General features: G+C 47.2%; 1 protein-coding gene across 2 annotated transcripts in view; it reads left to right on the top strand.

The window, feature by feature from the left end:
- The window catches only part of BTBD9 (BTB domain containing 9), a 410,407-nt gene that overhangs the window by 380,101 nt on the left and 9,742 nt on the right, over positions 1-20,564 (top strand). For both annotated transcript variants that reach the window (XM_055330427.1, XM_055330425.1), the window contains exon 10: positions 12,615-12,693. In XM_055330427.1, coding sequence (XP_055186402.1) covers positions 12,615-12,693 — 79 coding nt within the window. The remainder of the gene's footprint in view (positions 1-12,614; positions 12,694-20,564) is intronic.

Raw genomic sequence — 20,564 nt, 5'->3', positions numbered from 1 at the left:
ATTCCCCTTTCTGCACGTGAACCAGTAGTGGACCCCAGTAACATTAGAAGGGCCAGTGGCCTCTGACTCAGCATGGTGAGAACAAAGTGTTGGTCTAGACTACTCCACCTAGCTCCTGAAGTCTGGTCTGAGTCTTTATCTCCAGAGTGAGCTGGGAATTTCAGTCTCCCAAACAAGTGGCAGCAAGAGTCCCTGTATTTGTTAACTACACAAACAATCCCCTGTTCAACCTCATCCTGTCTGTCCCTCACCCGTGTGAGGACGACTTGGCAGTATTTATTCTTCATAGGGGAAAAAAGGATTTTTGTCTCTGTTGTGGACCTAGGACCATATGAATAATGAATTTGACTAAAGATGAATAACTGGGGCACCTGGATGGCTCAGTGGTTGAGCGTCTGCCTTCGGCTCAGGTCATGATGCTGGAGTCTCGGGATTGAGTCCCACATCGGGCTCCCCGCAGGGAACCTGCTTCTCCCTCTGCCTGTGTCTCTGCCTCTCTCTCTGTGTCTCTCATGAATAAATAAATAAAATCTTTAAAATAAAATCTTCCTACTCAATAAGCTCAGCTACATCTGGCTTCATCAGAAAAACTAACAAAGCTCCTGAAGAACATGTTGTGCTCTCAGTGGGGAGGGGAGGAGTGTTATTAGACCAGGAACTTGGATGGCACGTGAACCAGCTGGTGTTTGGGAGGGTCCATAGGGACTCCTGACACTGTAGCAAGAGGCCTGAGACACACTTTCCCTTTCTTGGAAGAGGCCCCAGATCTCCCTCTTGTACCTGATGGGCTCTTGGAGGAGGCAGATAATAGGCAAGGGTAAAGGTCATTAATTATAAGATCCAAGTGTGACAGGAACCCTATTAGAAAGAGTACATCTCTTCAAAAGACTTCCCAGACATTTAGAAAGTGTTTCAACAGAGTTTAAATTTGCGAGGGAAACCATTAAACCTTGGAAGAAAGAAATGCCAGGCCAAGAGGGTGCTTTATAGACAATAATTTGATTGACCAGGCCTCCCCTCTTGCTATACCACGCAAAAGCTCTTGCCCAGATGTTAATGTGTGTGTGCCAGCATGAGCGCACACACACACACACACACACACACACACACACACCCCAACTCCTACCACCAGTTGTATTCAAATATGAATACACAGGCAGGAAGAAGCATGAATTTTCTTTTTTTTTTTTTTTCCTGCCTGATAACTCAAATTCATTGCGTTTCTAGCACAGCTGCTGCAAGAGAGAAAAGCACTTGGCCCCGGAGTCTGTTTATGTGTTTGAGCCGAGAAAGCGATTTTTGTTGCAAGGAGCTCTCAGTGAGATAGACAGAGTCAGAGAATAAGAGAGAGAGAGAGATAATTATCTAAATTATGTTCGTGCTATTATCGAAGACGAATATAGTTAAAATGTAATTAAATATGACGGGCTAGCAGGATGTAAGCCAAGCTTTGGAATGCTAATCATCAATTACTGCATCCCCTTAGGGGAATCAAGGAGCGCTCCATGGCAGGGAGTGGATGGCACCAGAGAGGGAGCAGGGGGCTTGGGCATGGGGGGCTGAGAGAGATGCAGTATTAAAACAGCCCCTCTCCCCCATGCTCCCACACATACTCATTTGAACATGCTATGAATGTCCCCAGGACAAGAACCTTCCTGTGGCTGCCATAGGGTTAGAAGTTTTCAGCTCAGCTCTTATGAGGAGCTGGCAGGAGGGTCCTGACCTTTTCTTTAAGAGGAAACTCCTCTAAAAGGAAAAAGTATGCTATGAGCAGGGAAGGTAAAACCAAGACCAGCACATGCACAGGCTTTCACCAGAGAGAGGCCAGAAAGCATAAAATGCCCACATAGGTCCAGAAATCTCAGAGGCAGGAGGAACCTTGGCTCCTGCTGATCTGGACTGTAATTAGGATGGAAGAGGACCCGTGTCTGTCCCAGCAGTTTGCTCCCCAACCCACCATCCCCAGCCAAGATCAGGGCTCCTCGTCTGCTGTACATTGACAGCCCCTGAGGAGTTTAAACGGGATTCATGCAGGGCTCACCCCCAGAGATTCTGGGTTTAATTGGTCTGGGGCGTGGCCTGGGAGTTGGGACTTTAGAAGCTCCACAAAATAACCTTCTACTAACCATAGCCAAAGGGAGGGCAGTCAACAGCAACTAAAGACTATCAGCTCTTCTGTCCTTCCACAAACCTCAGTTGTACCAGCCTCAAGGCCAAGAAGAGAACAGTGAAGAAAATAGGTGGGTTGTTTTTTTTTTTTTTTTTTTTAAGATTTTATTTCTAAGTAATCTCTATATGCAAGCTGGGGCTTGAACTCACAGCTCCAGGATGAAGAGTTGTACTGAGCCAGCCAGGGAGCCCCAGAGCCAGCTCAAGAGTTGACTGAGCCAGCCAGGAGCCCCAGAATTTTTTTTAACGAAACATAATTTGTATATCTATTCTGGTGCTAGGTTCCCAAAGAATTTTGAGGTGGTATGATTCCTGTCCAAGAGTTAATTTGTTCCATTTCAGCACTGCCTGAGCTCTCTCTATGTCTGGGATACAAACCTGGCTGCCTCCTTGGGTCAGGTGGATAATGTGAGCGAGCAGAGCAGGCCTAGGTAAGCTCCAGGGAGTGACGACAACCCCCAGAAGCTCTGTGGCCTGGGTCCGTCTCATTCACCTCAGCTGTAACCGTATTGTCTCTGCAAGAAAGAGGATCCAATGATCCAGATCTTTAGATTTTCAAGAGAAACCAGAAGTTTTTGTTTTCACATGAAATCTCCCAATTTTGGAGGCACCCCAGGTGGCTCAGCGGTTTAGCGCCGCCTGCAGCCCAGAGCGTGATCCTGGAGACCCTGGGATCAAGTCCCAGGTCTGCCTGTGTCTCTGCCTCTCCCTCTCTCTGTGTCTCTCATGAATAAATAAATGAAATCTTTATAAAAAAAATTTTTTTAAGTGAGATCTAACTCAAATTTTTAAAAATACTAGGTAAACCAGCAAAATATGTCTTCTGAGCCTCCCCCGTGTGACCTTTGATCTCAGTAAGCATTTTGACTGATCAGCTGGTGACTAAATGGTTACTACTCCCAGGGGCTCCTCACAATCTGTTTTCCTGCCACCTCAGGTCTACAGTCAGGTTCCACTAACTTGGCAGTGTTTTTCCTAAGCCTGGTATGTAGAGGGATCTCTGTAAATAGTGGTTGAATGAGAGACAGGATAAATGGAGCGAACCCAGACTTCCCTGTAAGTCAGGTAAGACAGCTATAACATCCAGTTAGGCGCCGTGCAAGATAAAAGAACTTACTCCCAGGGTGCCAGATTAGACCTGCACAGCACAGGGGCGTCTGTTTAGACTGGAGTCAGAGATCTGGGGGTCAGGGAGCTCTCTGGAAGGGGTTAATCAGGATCTGGGCTGACCCCACGCCCCTCTGCTGCATAGGACACCGGGTCACTCTACCTCTGGGGCGAGGGCAGTAGGCCCAGGAATGTGCCAGGCTGGAAGCCAGGTGGGGAAAGACACTCAGGGTGCCGTGTAAGGCCCTATTACAACTCAGAAATTCCCAACCCAGCCAGTGCTATGAAAGATGCACTGTCCGTCCCACCCCCAGCCCAGGCTGCAGTTTTAGACATTATGAAACAGAGGACTATGGGGTCCTTGACCCATCACAGCTGCCAGGCAGACAGTACAAGCAGTACAAGCAGCACACTTGGGGGGACAGCAGGCAGCAGTGGGGTCAGTGCTCATAAAGAACTGTCAGAGGGATCTTCAGGCAAGTCTGGAGCCTCACTCAGGGCCTCTAATACCTGTCACGTCTCAGTGCCACACAGCTCGAGAGGGCGCTGCTGTCACTACAGGAGCTCAGTTGATAGGGGACAGTCTTTAATATTCCCTTACTTCGCAAGAAGCTTTTTCTGAAGGGCTCCTGTTTGCCTCCCAGCCCTGCTCCTGAAAGCTGTAAATAAATGTTTCCCACGTTCCCTTTCCATTCCTCTCCACTGCCACCGTAGGCTTTTCTCCTCCTCTGGCTCAGCTTTTCTTTTTCAACTTCTGTTGTCTTAAAAGCCAAGTAGAAGCACAGGGCTCATTAACAAAAGCAGGAGGCCCCTGCTTTGCTCTCCCCCAAGCCACCCACCCCCCTGGCCCAAGGCCTACTCCCCAGAGGCAACGGCCTTCCCTTTAACAGTTTTTTAATATTTGGAGAAGCTAGTATATTCAGAGGAAGGGAAGTACTTTTACTATGGTTTAAAAATTAGAAACGAAAGATACTTAAATGTCTCTAACCCACAACCTCTTCCTCCAGAAATTCAGCTGTGCATCAAGATGACACAGATCCTCACAGATACCTCGGAGATCTCTAGAACTTCTCCCTCCCTCTCTCCCTCTCCTTAACCCTCTCCAGCTGCACAGTCCTTCATCACAGGGATAGAGACGTGCCATAATTTCCTTAACCAGTCTCTCCTGTGAGGAGCATTTAGGTTGTCTGGATTCTCTTGCTGTTCAAACTGCTGCAGTGCAGGCCTTACTCCTGCTGCGTTCCCTGCGCTGTGAGCATATCATAGGTTCCTGTGAAGTAAGAGGAATTGCTAGCTCTAGGTCCAGGGTACGTACGTTTAAAATGTTGCTCATCAAGTAAGTCAGTTTACACTTCCTCCAACCCCGTGTAAAAGCACCTGTGCCCCTCACCTTGTCCAATATAACACGTGATCAGACTTTTAGATTTTTGAGGCAGACATGTTCATGCCTTATAGACCTTTCTTTTGGTCCATGTTTCTAAACTATATGCTTATTCTGCTGTCTTTGAACCCTGTTAGGGAAATTACCTATCATCTCCCTACTTTGAAAGGTAAGGATTTAGCCTTGTGACCCTCCTCCCTCACCAGTATGCTTCTCTCCCTCCCCTCAGTTTTTATCCTTTATGGTTGGCATTAGCCTGACTGTGTCACTATTGTTCAGAGCTAAGCCATGTAGTTTGCTAAGGTCACCTTTCCTCTTATTATCATTTGTTTTTCCTGGAGTTAAACATGACTTACTTTTCCATAGATCTGTCATTCGTTAATTTTCTAGGCACATCTCACTTATTTTTTGCCAGACCCACAGAAATCCCCTCAGGCTGGTCTAATACGTCTGGTAAATCCATTCATTTTTTTTTTTTTCCTTTTGGAACCCCGCCTTCCCTCCACAGCAGGGCTATTGGGGCTAGTGGCCCTAGGCCTGGCTCAGCTCCCTTCCCATCCTTAGTTTAATCCTTTGTTATTGGTAGAGCACATTTTCTGGAAGTTTCTGGTAAATGCACTGAAGGTAAATTTTTTCAGATCTGTGCCTGAATTGAAGTTTCTTTATTCAATCCAAATGTTGACTGGGCTGGGAATAATCCTCTGGCTGGGACTAACTTTTCCCTCAACATTTATAAAAAAGGGCTCTGTTATCTCCTAACTCCCAATGTCACTCTTGAAAAATCTCATGCAATTTTGGTTCCCTCACCTTTATGTTGACTTGCTTTTGCCCCATAGAGGAAACATTTAGATCTTCTAAAGTTTCTCAATAATATGTTTTGTTTTCTTGCTTATTGTAGTGGCCACTCACTGACCTCTGTAACTTAGGAATTTATGTCCTTCATATATGAGAAAGTGTCCTTTTACTTTGACAATTTTATAGCTCAGATCTTCTCTGCTCTTTTTTCCTGGGACATCTACTAATTGGGTAGTGGACTTCTTTGTTTAGTCCTCTCATTTTCATATTCCTTTTCTTCTATTTTCTATCTTTGCCATCTTGTTTGATGGTCTACAAAATTTCCTCAACTTAAACTTCTATTGTGTTGAATTATTGATTTCAATTCATAGTTTTAATTGACAAGAGCAATTTCTTGTTCTGAATACCCCTTTTTCATATCATTTTATTCTTATTTCAAGGGTGTAATAATTCTTTCATCTTTTTGACAGTAGTGTAAGAGTTTTTTCCTGAGGTTTTATTCTGTCTACTGAATTATAACTCTATCCTCTGAATTATTTTTCTTTTCCACTTGCTTTAGGTCTCTATTTTTCATGTTAGGAGCTTTGGTGCCCCTTGGCTGACCGTCCACCTTCAAACGTTAGGCACTGAAAAAGCTGGTTAGAAGCTTTGTGTAGGAGGGTGGGTTTGTCTTTGAGGCTATGAGACTGGGATTTGGGCATCTCACCGGCAAACCCATGCTGCTCGTTCAGATCCAACACACTAACTGCCTTCATTGTCTTCTCCCCAGAACACTCTTCCAGATCCACATGCTACCTCCTTAAATATGGTATCTAAAAGCAAGATGCCTGTCTCCCTCTACTTACACTGCCATATTTTGCTACTTAGCCCTATGTTTATTTCTCTCTCTCTCCTTCTAGGGTATAAGCTTCTTGAGGTCAGAGTCTAAAATAGGGCCTACTCCATGGTAAGCACTGAATAAATATTTATGGAAACCAGACTGGAGCAACAGAGAAAGAGGATGGATCAGTATCTCTAGCTCTTTCCTCTTGGGCTGCTCAGAGTCTCCAGAGGGATCCTTCAGTCTCCTGCCTGGGACTTAATCCTGGCTCACGGTGGCCTGAAAGCCAAGGGACAGTAGGGGCCTGGAAGTCTCACCCTTGAAGATATATTCACTTCTATGTAATCCTTGCTCCCAGCCTCAACAGGCTCCGACCCTCTGCTGTGCCTGGTGCCCCCAGAGGAGACTCCAGAGTAAAATTCCTTCCTCCTGCCAAGGTGGGAAAGGTCTCATTCCCCCTGTACAGGAAGAAAGAGAAGGGATATGGGGTGGGGTGGGGGGTCCATCTGCTCATTTCACAGCTTTCAACCAGTCCTCACATAGTTCTGTCTCCATACACCCCCACCTTCAAAGGCAACTGGTGAGTAAAGGACATGAGCCTTTCTAGCAGTAGTGTGAATCGGGGCCGGGGGAGGGGGGGTTGTGGGTATTAGAACACATATATTTGATACAAAGCATATATTAGATTTTCATACTCTCCTTTTAGTGGAGGGAGCAAAGATTAAACCCTTGTGTTCAATTTGCCTTCTTAATCTGCCCCTCTGGCCCTCGCCATCTCCTCGGTGTTTACCAGGTCTGATCCAAAAAAATTCTGACACTGGCATTCTCTTCATAGCATAGGCAGCAGAATCCCATAAGTTTCTAGAACCAAAAAAGACCAGACACCATTGGTCCAGGATCTACAGGATCCCCAGAGATGGCAGGATGAGGTTTAGGATGGAAAGCCAATCTCAGCCATGCCCCACTGCCTTCTTTTCTCCAGTGGCTCTTGTCACCACAGCCACTCACATAGGCCCTGCCTTTACGGATGCCCCCCTCCCCCAGCCAGCAGCTCTCCCTGTCTTCCACTCACTTCCCACAAAGACACACTTGTCTGGAGCCAGTGGCACCACCCAGCAAAGCCACATGCCCCTCCAGAGACTGACTCCCCTAACCCCGTAAGTTTTATGTTGGCGTTTTGGTTCATGGCACTCCTGGCAAATTCTTTCTCACATAAATACACCGTTTTAATGCTTTTCTTCTCCCTCTTTTTTAATTTCAAGAACTGTTTAAAATGCAGAAAAGGATAAGTATTCATTCACTCACATATTTATCCCCAGAATTGACCATAGTTAGTATTTTTTACATAACACTTTGTCTCTTTTATTTTAATCAAAGAAATAAAACATTCCAGTTAATGTTGAAGCCTCCTTTGTTCTCCATCAGCAAACCCATTCCTTACCCTCTCCTCAGAGACAACCACTTGTCATGATTTCAGTGTATCTCCTTCCAGAATACTTAAAAATATTTTTTGAGCCTGCACATTTTCATGAGTCACATGTACAGGTTAGTACAGTTTTAGGACACGACATGTGCTCTTTAGCATAACCTTAGGTGTTTTCCGTCTCTCCGCACTATCCATGTGGAGAGAGTGAGCACCTGCCGAGCCTCTCTTCTCTTCTCTACTTTTCCATATGTGTGAATATAAAGATAGAACAGTTGCCAACAGTTACTGTGCTTTGACCACATGCCAAGTACTATTTTCTCATCAAATCCCCACAACCACTTCAACCCCATTCATTGCACATGGGGACTGAGACCAGAGGCCTAGCACATGCCACTGGTCAGCTTTCAATCTGCTCCTGTGTGTCATCTCCAGTCTGCCATCATGACAGCAGCACATAAGTGATCCAGAGGACAGGGAAGAGTTGGTGCCTTAGCCTCTCCAAAAGAAAGTTCCTTAGCGTGCCCTTGGGTGGAAAGAGCACAAATGGTCATGAAATCTGGCTTCTGTTGTTGACTTGATACCTGGTGGTGCTGCAATGTTGGCAAGGACTTCTCTTTCTGCCTCAGTGTCTCACCTCAGAAATGGGATTCCACCTGGCTGCCTAGTTACCTAACGGATTGCTGGGGACCCAATGTGATAGATGATGATTGTAAAACACCTTGTACGCCCTACAGAGATCTGCAGATGGAAGACACTGTTAGGACAGCTCCTGGCCCACTTTTTCCCTTCTTCTTAACAGACCACCTACCCTGTTCCAGCCATGTGCCCCTGATTTTAGGTGCATGACAGTATTTAATCCTCATTCCTCAAGCAGCAGCTTTAGAAGGTCTGTTCACAAGCTCTTGTTTTTCTGCCTTGTTTAATTACTACTATGGCAACAATATCATTTTCTTCCCTTTTTTTTCTTCATATATATAGAAAGATAGTATTTCAGCCTTGTTATGGGTTAAATTGAGTTTTATGGGTGGAAATCAATCAAAATTTCTAACTTTTTTCTCCAAAAAAATTGCTTCCAGGCTTCAACCAACCAATTACAAGGGAAGTTTTGGAACACCACCAGTTTGTGACCAGTGGGACCAATGTACCATTGACACTGTTCTCTACTTAGTTCATGGAAGGATAGCTGATCTCCCCAGAGAGACCGTGAACCTCAGAAGGGAAAGCACTACATCTTACATGGATCCCCCGTGACACTCGGGTGCCCAGCTCAAGAGTATATTCAAGAAATGCTTGCTTAATTCCTCCAAAGCCCAGTTGCCTTGTCTGCCTCCAAGAAATCGGTGCTGATGGGAGTGCCTTGGGCACCCCTGGGAACACCTGCAGTCATCAGTAAATCACATACTAGCAAACTTGATGACTCACAGATGAGGCCCAGGAAGCAGTGTGTTTTGTCCAGATTCATTTGGCAGAATGGTACTTGTAGTAATAACAATACCATCTATTTTTTTTTTTAGTACTTTAGCACTTAACACTTTTTCTAGATGTTTTTATATTTGTTAATGTATCTAATTGTCACAAAAAAAAAGTTAGATATTTTTATTATCTCCATTTTACAGATAAGGAGACTAAAGCCCAGAGAGGTTAAGTAGCTTGTCTAAGATCACCAAGCTGGTATAAAAGGGCAAACCTGAGATTCTCATCCAGAGCCCATGGGTGTCAACCAGTGTGCCAAACCACCTCTGGTTCATGAAAGGCCAGGCTTAAACCCACTGTCTTGACTGTCACTCCCCTCAATTCCCCACCCAATCTGCCCAACTGGAAATATTTTACACAGTAAGACAGTGGTGGCATTTTCATTTGCTTCATGTCATGTGATCTAGATTAAACCTTGAGCAGTAGGCAAGATAGGAACTTTTTAAAAATGCTTACTTATATAAACACTCTACCAAATTCAGACAGTACAGAAAAGTACAAAAGTCTAATAAATGTCTCTGGAAGTGCTTTGATCCAAAGCTAAAATCTTGATTAACATTTTGGCAAACATCCCTAGAGATCTCTCTCTCTGAGCACATCTGTGTATAGATATATATTTACAATCTCCCATACCTGAGACTTCCCTCTAGATGTGCTCTGTAGGGGAGTGCTGCTATTTCTGACAGCACCTGGCAGATAACACCAGAGTTCAGGAGAGGGGAGTCATTCATCTAGTGGAGGGCCCTACCTCCAGTGCCAGCCTTGGGACTTGAGTCCAGGGCAGGGTTTTCTGCTTTGTCTTACGTGCTCAAAAGCAGAGACCACATGCATTTCTGACACCTGTTGCTCCTGTTTAGGCACTTTCTCCCATCACCCAGTCTTGGCTGTAAACCAAGTTGGGTGCCACACCCCTGAGGCCCCACCATCTTCCTGGGTGTATTGCCCCCTAAGGAAGGGGTTTGGGGTATGTGGTGAGGAGGGATGTTTTACACAGCTCTCAGGAAAGCTCAGTAAAAATGGCAGTGGAACCTCGCAGGGACTGCACAACAGCAGTAACTTGCTGGCCCTGTGAGATCCTTGCTCAGACAGCCCTGCTGGAGTTGCACAGTGATGGCATATGTGGCCCCAGCATGATGAGGACTTGAAGTTGTTTGGAAGAAGCTGAGGGGAAGCGGGATCTGGTATTTGGAGAGGGAGAGATGCCCATTACCTCATCCTAACCAACATCCCTTCCTACTGATATTTTGTTTTAGGGTTGGTATCCAGTTTTCCTGAAAATGAAATCATCTTTGAGCTCTCAGGCTGTGTTAGTGAAAATGAACTCTAATGTGATTAGATATTAATGCAATATAATGCATTATAATGGAGGATTGGTATTAAATTGAGGCCTTCTGATCTTATTACTCCACAAATGTTACGTCCTGCTTGGGCTGCTGCCTTGGCAGCCCTGTTTCCCCAGGCACGGGCAAGGGGACGGAGGTGCCCAAGCCCTGAGCCCACTACGGGAGCCTGGCTCTACCCAAGGCGACTCCCAGGGAGACCTCCCTTCCTTCCCTACCTTGGGTTCCCTGCCATGTTGTGGGGTTGTGGGGCTCCCCCACAGGGGGTTGGACCTCAGGAGGCATCATTTGGATCTGCCTCCACTCTCAGAGCCATGAGCATGTTGTTGAGGATCATGAGCTTACAAGTCCCAAGTTTTACCTCCACGTCCAGAAGCACTTAAAGTTTTTTATTGATAGGCATGAAGCTAGAAATCTAAGAAGAAAATCTTCAACTCTTCCACTCCCAGCCCCTCTGCACCCCAGTCCTTTCTGTGAAACCGACTTGAACATAATAGTTGTCAGTGGCTGCTATCACTTGTCCTGGCTGTGTCTCCCTTTCCTAGAGGGCTCCTAGAAGCAGGCGGTGGCCCAACCTTGGTGTGTGCTGTAGCTTCCCTTCAGAGCAGGGATGGGCTTCTGCTGCCCCATGCAGCGTGGGCCCTTTGCCTCCCTTGACCTGTGGGAGGAAGCATGCCAGTCTGTCAGTCACACAGCTTAGCTCAGAAGTGACAGGTAGGCCAGTGGGAGCCCAGGCCCAGGGTTGAAGCCCCACAGGGCCTCCTTTGTAGTCCTCCTCCAGCCCACAGGCTGCATCCCACCCAGCAGATTCCCCAAGGGAGCCATGCAGGTCTGGGAGCAAAACCATCATCTTCCACTGAGAAAATGAACCGGGAGCACAGGCTCTGGGGATGGTCAGATGGCATCACCTTCATGTATGAATAATAGCATTTTTACAACAAGAGTGATTTTTCTTGTGCTGTTTCCAGAAAACTGCTTTCAGAGGCACAGACTTTGCACACAGGATGGTAATGACTTTTTAATGACCTTAAGGGGCCTGGGTGTCCAGGCAGCAGTGAATCAATCTCAGTGGGAGGCTCATAGTGAGAGAGAAGATGGAACACCTGAAACCAAAGGGGGAAAAAACAAACCACAAATACATATATTTTCTTTGGTAGCATTACTTGGTAATTAGACAATTACAGGAAACAGCTTCCCAGCAGCTGGCATTTCCACTGTGTGAGCGGAGGAGGGATGGCAACAACTGTGAACTCCTCACATTTATTACAGAAAATATTATTGGAGTTTACAGTCGTGGGTGCCGTGCTCTCCTCCAGTGCATTCTGATGAGCTGTGAGTGCTAAACCAGGAGCAGAGCCCCTCCTCTCTGGGTTTGTGTAGGGCCTGCTTGGCTGGGCTTTAAATGAACTGGCTCTTGAGTCCACCCAGAGACTGGCTGGTCCTGAGAAATAAGCCCTTGGTAGGGATGTATATGGAAGCAGGAAAGGGGTAGAGGTGGAGGCCTGTGGAGAAATCGCCCCTTCTTCCCCAGGTGCCATCGCTTGCGTGGGGGCAGGGTTCAGACAGAGGAACCTAGGGTTCACAAAGCAGCAAGTGGCCCCCTACTTCTCCCTCTCCTTGCCTTCCCCCTCCCCGCCCACACTCCTGCCCTGGTTCAAAACTCTCCTCCCAGAACCCACCACGCCTCTCAGAGGTGAGCCCATCCAGCATAGCCCCCTGAGGTAGGCCCGTTTCACAGATGAGGAAATTTATTTTATGAACCCCCACCAACCTGGATCACTTTTCTCTTTGGCTGTGCTCTTGTCCCAATATGAACTTTGACTGTGCTTTGTGTCTGTTGAGGAGGGGAGCCTCATAAAAATTCCAGTTGCCTTCACAGAAGGTAGGAGCACTCTGAATGGGAACACTAGGTACAGACTGCCTCCCTCAGGCACACAGGAGGTGGAGGCCCATTCCCTTCCCCCTTCGGTCAACTATCACGGGCCTCCTGAGGATGGAGGACAGGAACGCTCCCTCCTCATCATAGAGCTCCTCCTGCCTTGTGCTGTTGGCCTGGTTCACTGTCCCGTCTAACCAGGCAAATGGTTGTGCTTCCTTTCACAGGTCCTGGCAATCTGTAACTTTTGAAAGACAGCCTGCCTCCTTCATCCGAATCGTTGGAACACACAACACAGCAAATGAGGTAAGGGTCTCCGTTCATGAGAGACACTGTGTTGTTTCACGATGTACAGGTAAATGTTACATCTCAAGTTAAGTGGAACTGTTTGTTCTCCCTGCTAATGGCCTGTTGTTCAGACAGCTTGCTACAGAAGAAAGTCCTGCTCCTGCACAGTGGGGATATCATTATCATTTCTAGATGTCTCTTGACTAGGAAATGAAAGCCAACTCCTATGGCTTTGCTTACTCCCACCAGCCTCCCTGTGGAATTGACAACCACAGAGCCCTTGAGAGGTCACACACCCTGTCCTCAGAGTCTTCTGCCCTCCGAGACAACAGCTATTTTAGAGGCCCCTTGGCCCTCTGAACATGGTGTTTAAGGAACCTCCACGGGAGCCACCATGGCAGACGATTGCTGGTTTTGTCTGACTGTCTGTTTCATCCTTTGCTAGGCTACACATCAGTGTTTACAAATGGGCCTGTTCCTCCCCTTGTGCCCAGGCCTAGGTCATTCCAGTGGACCATGCCATTTGTGTGTAGGTGTTCCTTCACTTCTGGATTTAATGACAGAAGAGTGGGTGTGTTGTTCCCCCCATTCTGGGCACCCACAGTCAGGGCAGCAGCCAGGTGAAGGGCTTGAGCCCCACACGTGGCCATGCTATTTTCTCTGGAATGTACATGGCCCCTGAGAAATGCATGGGGTTCCTCTAGATCAGAAGACAGGGGACCCCTGATGGTTCAGTCTGTTAAGTGTTCAACACTTGATTTCTGCTCAGGTTATGATCTCAGGGTCATGGGGTCAAGCCCTGTGTCCACCTCTGTCCATGCTGGGTGTGAAGCCTGCTTCAGATTCTCTCTCTCCCTCTCCCTCTGCCCCTCTGCTCACTTGCACTCATGCATGCATGCTTTCTCTCTCTCAAATAAATTAAATCTTTTTTAAAAATTAAAAAAAAATTTTTTAAAGAAAAGTGCCCTTAGTGAATAGAGAAACCAAGACACTTGAGTGTGAGGAAGGGCACTATTACTAATTATACCAGGATAGCAAGTGTAAACCAGGACTGAGCCAGACATACCTGGACTGTCATCCCCTCGACAATATGGATGCCTAGTGGGCTTATAGAGGCACATGGGCATTCACTCACACCATTTTTAAGGTGAGACTAGAGTCAATCAACATCAGTTAATTACTTACCTTCTCTGCTCTTTGAGTGGGTATTGAGTGAGCACTAGTGGCGAGATGCTGTGTCAATCATATGGCCACCCTGTTGACTTCATCTGCTTATCACACCCTTGCTTTTTATGCAGTTGTGTGTGTTTAGTGTGAACCTCTGAAGGACTGCTGGTTCAAGACAGGAGTCATAGGAATCAGTAATGCTGAAACCCAAGGGTAACCAACCATTCTACAGTTTCACCTTAACATGATCTTTCTCAGATTTGTCTGGGACTGGCTCCCTGGGGCATGTGACTGGGGCAGTTGCGTGGGGCTCCACACCCAGAAGGGGGCTCTATGCTTGGGGTTTAATGCTCACAGGCACCGTCTTGAATTCTTCAAAATTTTACCTATGAATTTGTTTTTATAAGGGGAGCCCCATGGGACAATGAAACATCCACCAGGCGCTGGGAGCCTCGGCTCACACACAAGCCGGCCTCTGCCCCCTCTGGCCTTCCCAGAACAGATTCTCAGCCACCCACTCCCTGACCCCCCGTGCCTGGACCTGGCCAGCCTCCCCCGTCTTAGCCTGTCCCATGACTACTGCTACCTTCCACTGTTTGCAAGGAGGGTCAGGGTCTAGTGTGAATCTCACCTGAGTCACAGGATAGGCCCCAGGTGCCTAGGACAGTCCGACCTGGCCTCAGGAGTTCCCCTGCCCACAGGATTATAACATTTAGTAACAAAAGAAAACTTTGTGTCGTGTCAGGAGAGAAATCATGAGAGGAAAGAAAAAGCTTTTTTCCTGCTTTTTGAGTAAGAGGCTCTATATTTTTATTTTGTGCTGAGCCCTGCATATTACATAGCTGGCCCTGGATTCATGTATTGTGTTTGTCAAATCAAAATTCTCCAGAGCACGTCAAGGTGTTTCTGGTACTTCAAAGCACATTTTGAAAAGTGAAAATATTGTTATAATTTATATTCATTTCACCTTTTTATTCATTTAGAACAAAAATGATACATGCCTACAATGTGTTTCTTGCAGAGAAGAGCTCATAAACAGAAGCCTGAAACTTTCTCTCTTACCTCTTCTAAACAAACCTGAAAATTATAGAAGTAAATAAATTGATATTTTGTAACACAAAATTAAAGAACTCTAAACATCAGGTCAAAAAAGCACCTCTTTTTGGATAAGGTAACAAAAATAAATTTGAATCTGTACTTAATACATATTTGAGCCCCAAACCAAATATATTTTTTTATTTTTTTCTTTTTAAAAATTTTAAATTCTAGTTCAGTTAATATACAGTCTTATATTAGTCTTAGGTATACAATATAGTGATTCAACAGTTCCTTACATTACTCAGCATATTTTTAAAATTATGCCAATAAGTCCCAGTTTTTCTTGCAACTTAAACTTACATTAAGCCATATGTTTATTATGTATCAAATCAGAAAACAATTTAAATTTATCTTTACATAACACTAGATCAAGGTAATATTTTTCATTTGCAGTCACTTATTTCTTATGTAATATCTAAAAAAAAAAAAAAACCCAAACCCCAAAACAATTCTGCCTTTAATTCCTCCATGGGACTCTGCAGTTAGGTTTTCCAGCAGAAGGAATTCTAGTCTGAGAAGGCCAAGGCGCACTGGAGTGAGTGTGATGAGGGTCTCTCAGGGTTTATCCCCAACACTATCACCGCAGTGACCACGTGAAGAATAATTTCCCATGACAGAACCCTAGAGTTGGAATGCAAGGATTTCTCTTCCTGGGTGAGTTTCCTGAACCATCTGTGCAGGGAGCTCCAACCACATCAACCAGCCCATTTGAACACGTTGACCAGTAGGTCACTAATTAACTGGTGATCCGTTGCTTTTGGTTGATGAGCAACTTGCTCAGCTGCCTTACTGAGTTCCCTTACTGTTTGGGGAAGAAATCCTCAATGTGGTGTTGCCCACGGGGGAACATCTTAAATCATAAAATAAATAATGAACGGGATCATAAGGCAAGACCCACAAACTGGTCTTTCTCCGAACACATTAGCAGACACGAAAGTGCTGAATCTCCCTGAGTATCAATATAGCAAACTATCAAAGAGAAATTTCTTTTCTGGGGCATCATTTTGGACAGAGTAGCAACTGTCTTAGAGAACAGCGAGAATGTGTGTAAGTCAGTGTGATGGCGATCAGAGATGTGAGAGACAAGGTTGCTTTAGGGGAAGGGGGATGACGAAGTCTGGTGGAGCAGGTCTCCTGGGGGAGGCAGCTCTGGAGGAGAGCTGAGGTGGCACAGACAGCCAGGGAAAGGAGGCGGGGGGCACACTCAGGGGGGTCCAGGACAAGCCCAATCCCTAGTCCTATGGAAGCCAGAACCCTGCCATCAATCAGAATATTGGGGTCAGGCCGCCTCTTTCTCGCAGTTGAGGGTAGTATAGGGAGAGGCAGGTTCTCCTCAGCCTTGTCATTGTTTGCCATGTGACATCAGTGGTCTCCATTTAGTCAGAGCGAGTGTTACCAAAGGCTTTTGGTAATTTCAAGAATCGCAAATGGAATTGGTTGTTGGCATGTGTGGATAACAGAAAGAGAAATGTGAATAAATAACTTTGCTGCATCCTCCATGGAAGACTGCTGCAGGCACGGCCCCACCTGGGAGGAGGTCAGACAGTGGATGGCAGGGATGGCAAGGAGAGCACAGCTCAGAGACACCTGTGACTTGAAGAGCATTCGGAGGGGTGGTGGTTGGGCTGCGTAGGCAGAAGGCCGAAAGCGGCTGCACAGTGTGTCAGTGTTGGGGGGTAGGGGGTTGCTACTGGCAGCCAGGCAGAGGTGGTGCTGGAAACTACCCCGACCTCCAAATCCTGCCTGCTGCTGGAATAGCAAAGGCCTCCCGGGCTAACACAGATTGCAGCTTGCCCAGTGTAGACGTGTGTGTCCTGCCCCCACGGCCAGCCCTTCCTGGTGCAAGGGCCCCGGGCAGCAGCCACGTGTTAATTTCCAAGCTTCCTGCCATCAGGCTCCCAGGTGACAGCAGCCCCAGCCACCCGGAGGTTCAGATTTCTTGATCACCTGTTTTGGCACGCTTCTGATTGCCTGCGGCATTTCATCCCTCTCCTCTGGGAAGTGTCTGTCTACTGCGGGCATCTGTCTCTCATCTTCCTTTGTGAGCACCGCAGCAAGGAATTCATTTCATTTCTTAGCTACGTTGACAACTTCTGTCAGTAAATGTCCCTAATGCTTACCTAACAGACTCCACCACTTCCTTCCGTGACCTCCTGCCCCTTGTGTACTTCGCATCATCCCTGTCATTTATCTCAGCTTCTGAGAACATTTTCCTTTCATTCCCCTCCAGTGTGTGCTCTGTCACCCTCCTCTGTAATGTCCCCTGCACCTGGTGGGCTTCTCACACAACTCATGTGCCTCACCTTCATCCTCGGACACCTTTCTCACACCTCTTCTTTGCACACTCGCAGTGTCTTCTTTGTCTTCCTGTCACGCCTAGCGCTAGATGGCAGACCCATGTCTTACAGCACAGCCGCCCTCGTCCTGCTCTCCTTCGGTTGCTTCCATTTGTCTGACTCTCCCTGGGGCCGGCAGCCGGATAGTCCTCTCGGCTCTTCCCTCAGGCATGGTCTGCCTGTCTTCCTTGCCAGTCTGGTGGTCACGTGGTCATTCGAGTGTGGTTCCCCATCTGCTCCAACTGCTTATCACCTCTGAGTGCCTAGGAGGCAGACCTTGCTTCCTCACTGATCCTCTCTTGTCTGAAAAAGGGTAGAACCCGGGCCCTGTGGACGGCACTTCATGGCAGATCCGAAGCCACAACCCCAGTGACCGTGGCAGAGCCAGGCTGGGTGGGACCCTTCACTCCCGTTTTATTAATGGTCATAGCAGAGCCACGGAGGCGCACACTTCCACCCTCAGAGATCAGACTGGGTCCACAGGGGATCTCTCAGGGGATCTCTGAAAAGCAGCCAGTGTATTAAAGGGAGCAGAAGTTACACCTGTTTCTCTTTATGGCTTTTATGGAAGCCTGGGTTTGAGAGCAAGTTCTGGAGTGATTTACAGTAGGCAGAGAGCTGAGGGGGACAGGCAGCCCCTAGGAGAACGAAAGGGTTGTGGGAAAAATGAACTGTCTGCAATACAGAAAGGCTGGGGTCCTGCTCACTAGAACCCATGCGAGAGCCTTTGCCAAGTCAGTAACAGAAGTTGAGGATGGAATTGCCAGTCTGTCGGCTGCTCTCAGGGCTCCCTTTCACTCACTGAATTTATGTAGCTGAGGGAAGAGGCTGTGTCTCTTTTATCTTTGTATCCCTGGCACCTCACACGGGCCCCGTGCATGTAAGCATAGAGTGCTTGTTGGCTGGTGAGAGAATGAACCCTTCGGTCTGTCCGTCCATCTCTCCCTCGCGCATCAGCCAGACACGTAAAGGAAAGGATTTAGTATTACATCCTCTCACCATTGAGAGCCTGTGGCACTCCAAGGCAGACTCTCTGTAGTTGCACTGAAGAGGTTCTGAAACCAGACACTTTTGTAAGTGGAAAGGTAAATATGCCACATACCTCAGCATGTCCTAGTTTAAGACCCTTATTATAATGATTATTCTTAATGTAAATTGTTATAGCAGCTTGTATTTACTGAGCACTTACTATGTGCCAGGCCCTATTCCACTCCCATTAGGCTAATTACACTATCTAATTGGCATAGGTGAAGTAGATCCTACTCTCACCCACTTTTTAAAAATGAGGTAACTCATTACCAAGTGGTGGCAAGGATGAGGAACAGCAGGGAGTTTGCATCCTGCTTCGTGGGAATGTAAACTGTGGTAGTCGCTGAAGACAACAGTTTTGGGAAGATCCAATAAACTTCTACATATGCACATCTACCCTAAGACTAAGCATCTCACACCTGTGTGCATTCTCTAAGGAAGCTCTTACACATGTTCCAGATACAAGAATAAAGATGCTTACAGCAGCACTGTTCATACCAGTCCCAAGCGGGACACCTCCCAGTCGTCCATCCAGGGACAATGGATAAGGCAAGCATAGTACATCTTCCAAGGAGCTCTGATCCACAGGATGAGTACCACACATGTCAAAGGAAAGAAGCCAACATTATATTCATATAACATCAGAAACAGGCAAAAGTAAGCTATCACATATAAGGATGTGGACACAGGTAGTAAAACTTAAAAAAAAAAAAAAGCAAAGGAATAATTATTATTAAAGCTGGAATTGTGGTTCCCTCCGGGTGCAGAGGCTTGGCTCAGGAAGGGCCGGCCACGTGGAGGGACCAAGAAACACCAGCAATGTTCTGGGTCCTTGACCCTGGTGGAGTTTACGTGGCATTCACTATGTAGTTATTCAACAAGCTGTATATTTGCATTTCATGCACTCTTTAGTGCATGGTTTTCACAGTACAAATGTTTTAAGCAAAAAGCAAGGTTTGATGAGGAAACTAGAGTTGAGCGATGCTAAGTGATTTGCCCAAGGTCACCTCCCTGGTGAATGACAGGATTAGAATCCAGGCAATTGGTCCCTTAAAACATCCAGGTTCCTCTGTCTCCCAAAAAGACAGAACACATAGTGAAGCCACAGAAATGAGCCCAGCTCTGCCCTGGCACAGACTCGGTGAGCAGATGGCTCCTTTGGGCACACTTCATCCACTAGCCCGCACCACATCTAGGAGAGAAACCAAGGCAGGGCCCAGCCTTAGGGACGTCGCAGCTTTGTGCCTGGTAGAGTTCAGCCACAGGACCGGCTCCAGCGACCCTGTGGAGAGACAGTCATGGTGGAGACCGACGTGCAGGATGGTGAGCCCCAGCAACTCAGCTGAGCAACTCAACTCAGTGCAGGGGCCGCATCTGCCGAGTGGGTCAAAGGATCCTGGCCCCGGGGACCAGAGAGAAGGAACACAGTTGTGTCATGGGGGCTGTGGCCGGGTGTGTGTGTGGGGGGCAGACTCCTGTGCACACCCTGTGCTGCTGTGCGGGGAGAGCAGTGAGCTGCTGAGCTAGCCGCAGGAGCGTCCGCCGAGCCGGCAGCAGCAGGACAGAAAGTCCACACGTGGCCACCTGAGCTGCCCTCCAGGACCACTCCGCGCCGAGCCTGGAGGGAGGCAGAGTTTATTTACGGGCTTCTGTCAGGCCAGTGAGTCACCGTGGGTCCCAGTGCCACAGTGCCGTCTCGTTCCCATAGCAACATGTGGCTCAAGTGAAGGGGGAAAAAACCACAAAAACAAGGAAAGGGACTCTTTTTTTTTGGATTTAAAACAAAAAATTCACTCCTGGCCTGGTGGTAGTTATTTCCCAGACATTTCCCCCCACCCCCACTGGGTCTGGTCACACCATCCCAGTCTCCCCTAGGATTTCCCCTTCCAACATCTTCCGGGGGCTGTGCTCTAAGCCCCCAGAGGATTTGTACCTCAGAGCAGTCATAGGCTGGCTCTCAAGGCCAGGATTCCTGGTCAGTCAGCACCAGAACTGAAGACTCAGAGAGATAACAGAGCAAATGGACAGTGAGCCTCGATGCTCATAAATAAAACGTGTTCAGGAGTAGAAATAACCAACACAAACCAGGCTTCAGGTGGCACCTGGATGCCCTGTGGGATATATGCAAGGCAGGGGTGATATTTGCAGGGGCAGGACTGGGTATGGGCCAAAGACAAGGGAAGCACAGGAATAGCAGGGCCTGAGCACGGGACAGGTAAACCAGCCTGGCACCTGTGAGTTTGCCCAATACTACTACAG

The sequence above is a fragment of the Nyctereutes procyonoides genome, unplaced genomic scaffold, assembly GCF_905146905.1.
Source record: "Nyctereutes procyonoides isolate TBG_1078 unplaced genomic scaffold, NYPRO_anot_genome, whole genome shotgun sequence".
Lineage (NCBI taxonomy): Eukaryota > Metazoa > Chordata > Mammalia > Carnivora > Canidae > Nyctereutes > Nyctereutes procyonoides.
Note: the sequence above shows the minus strand (reverse complement) of the source record. Positions and strands in the feature narration are given on the sequence as shown.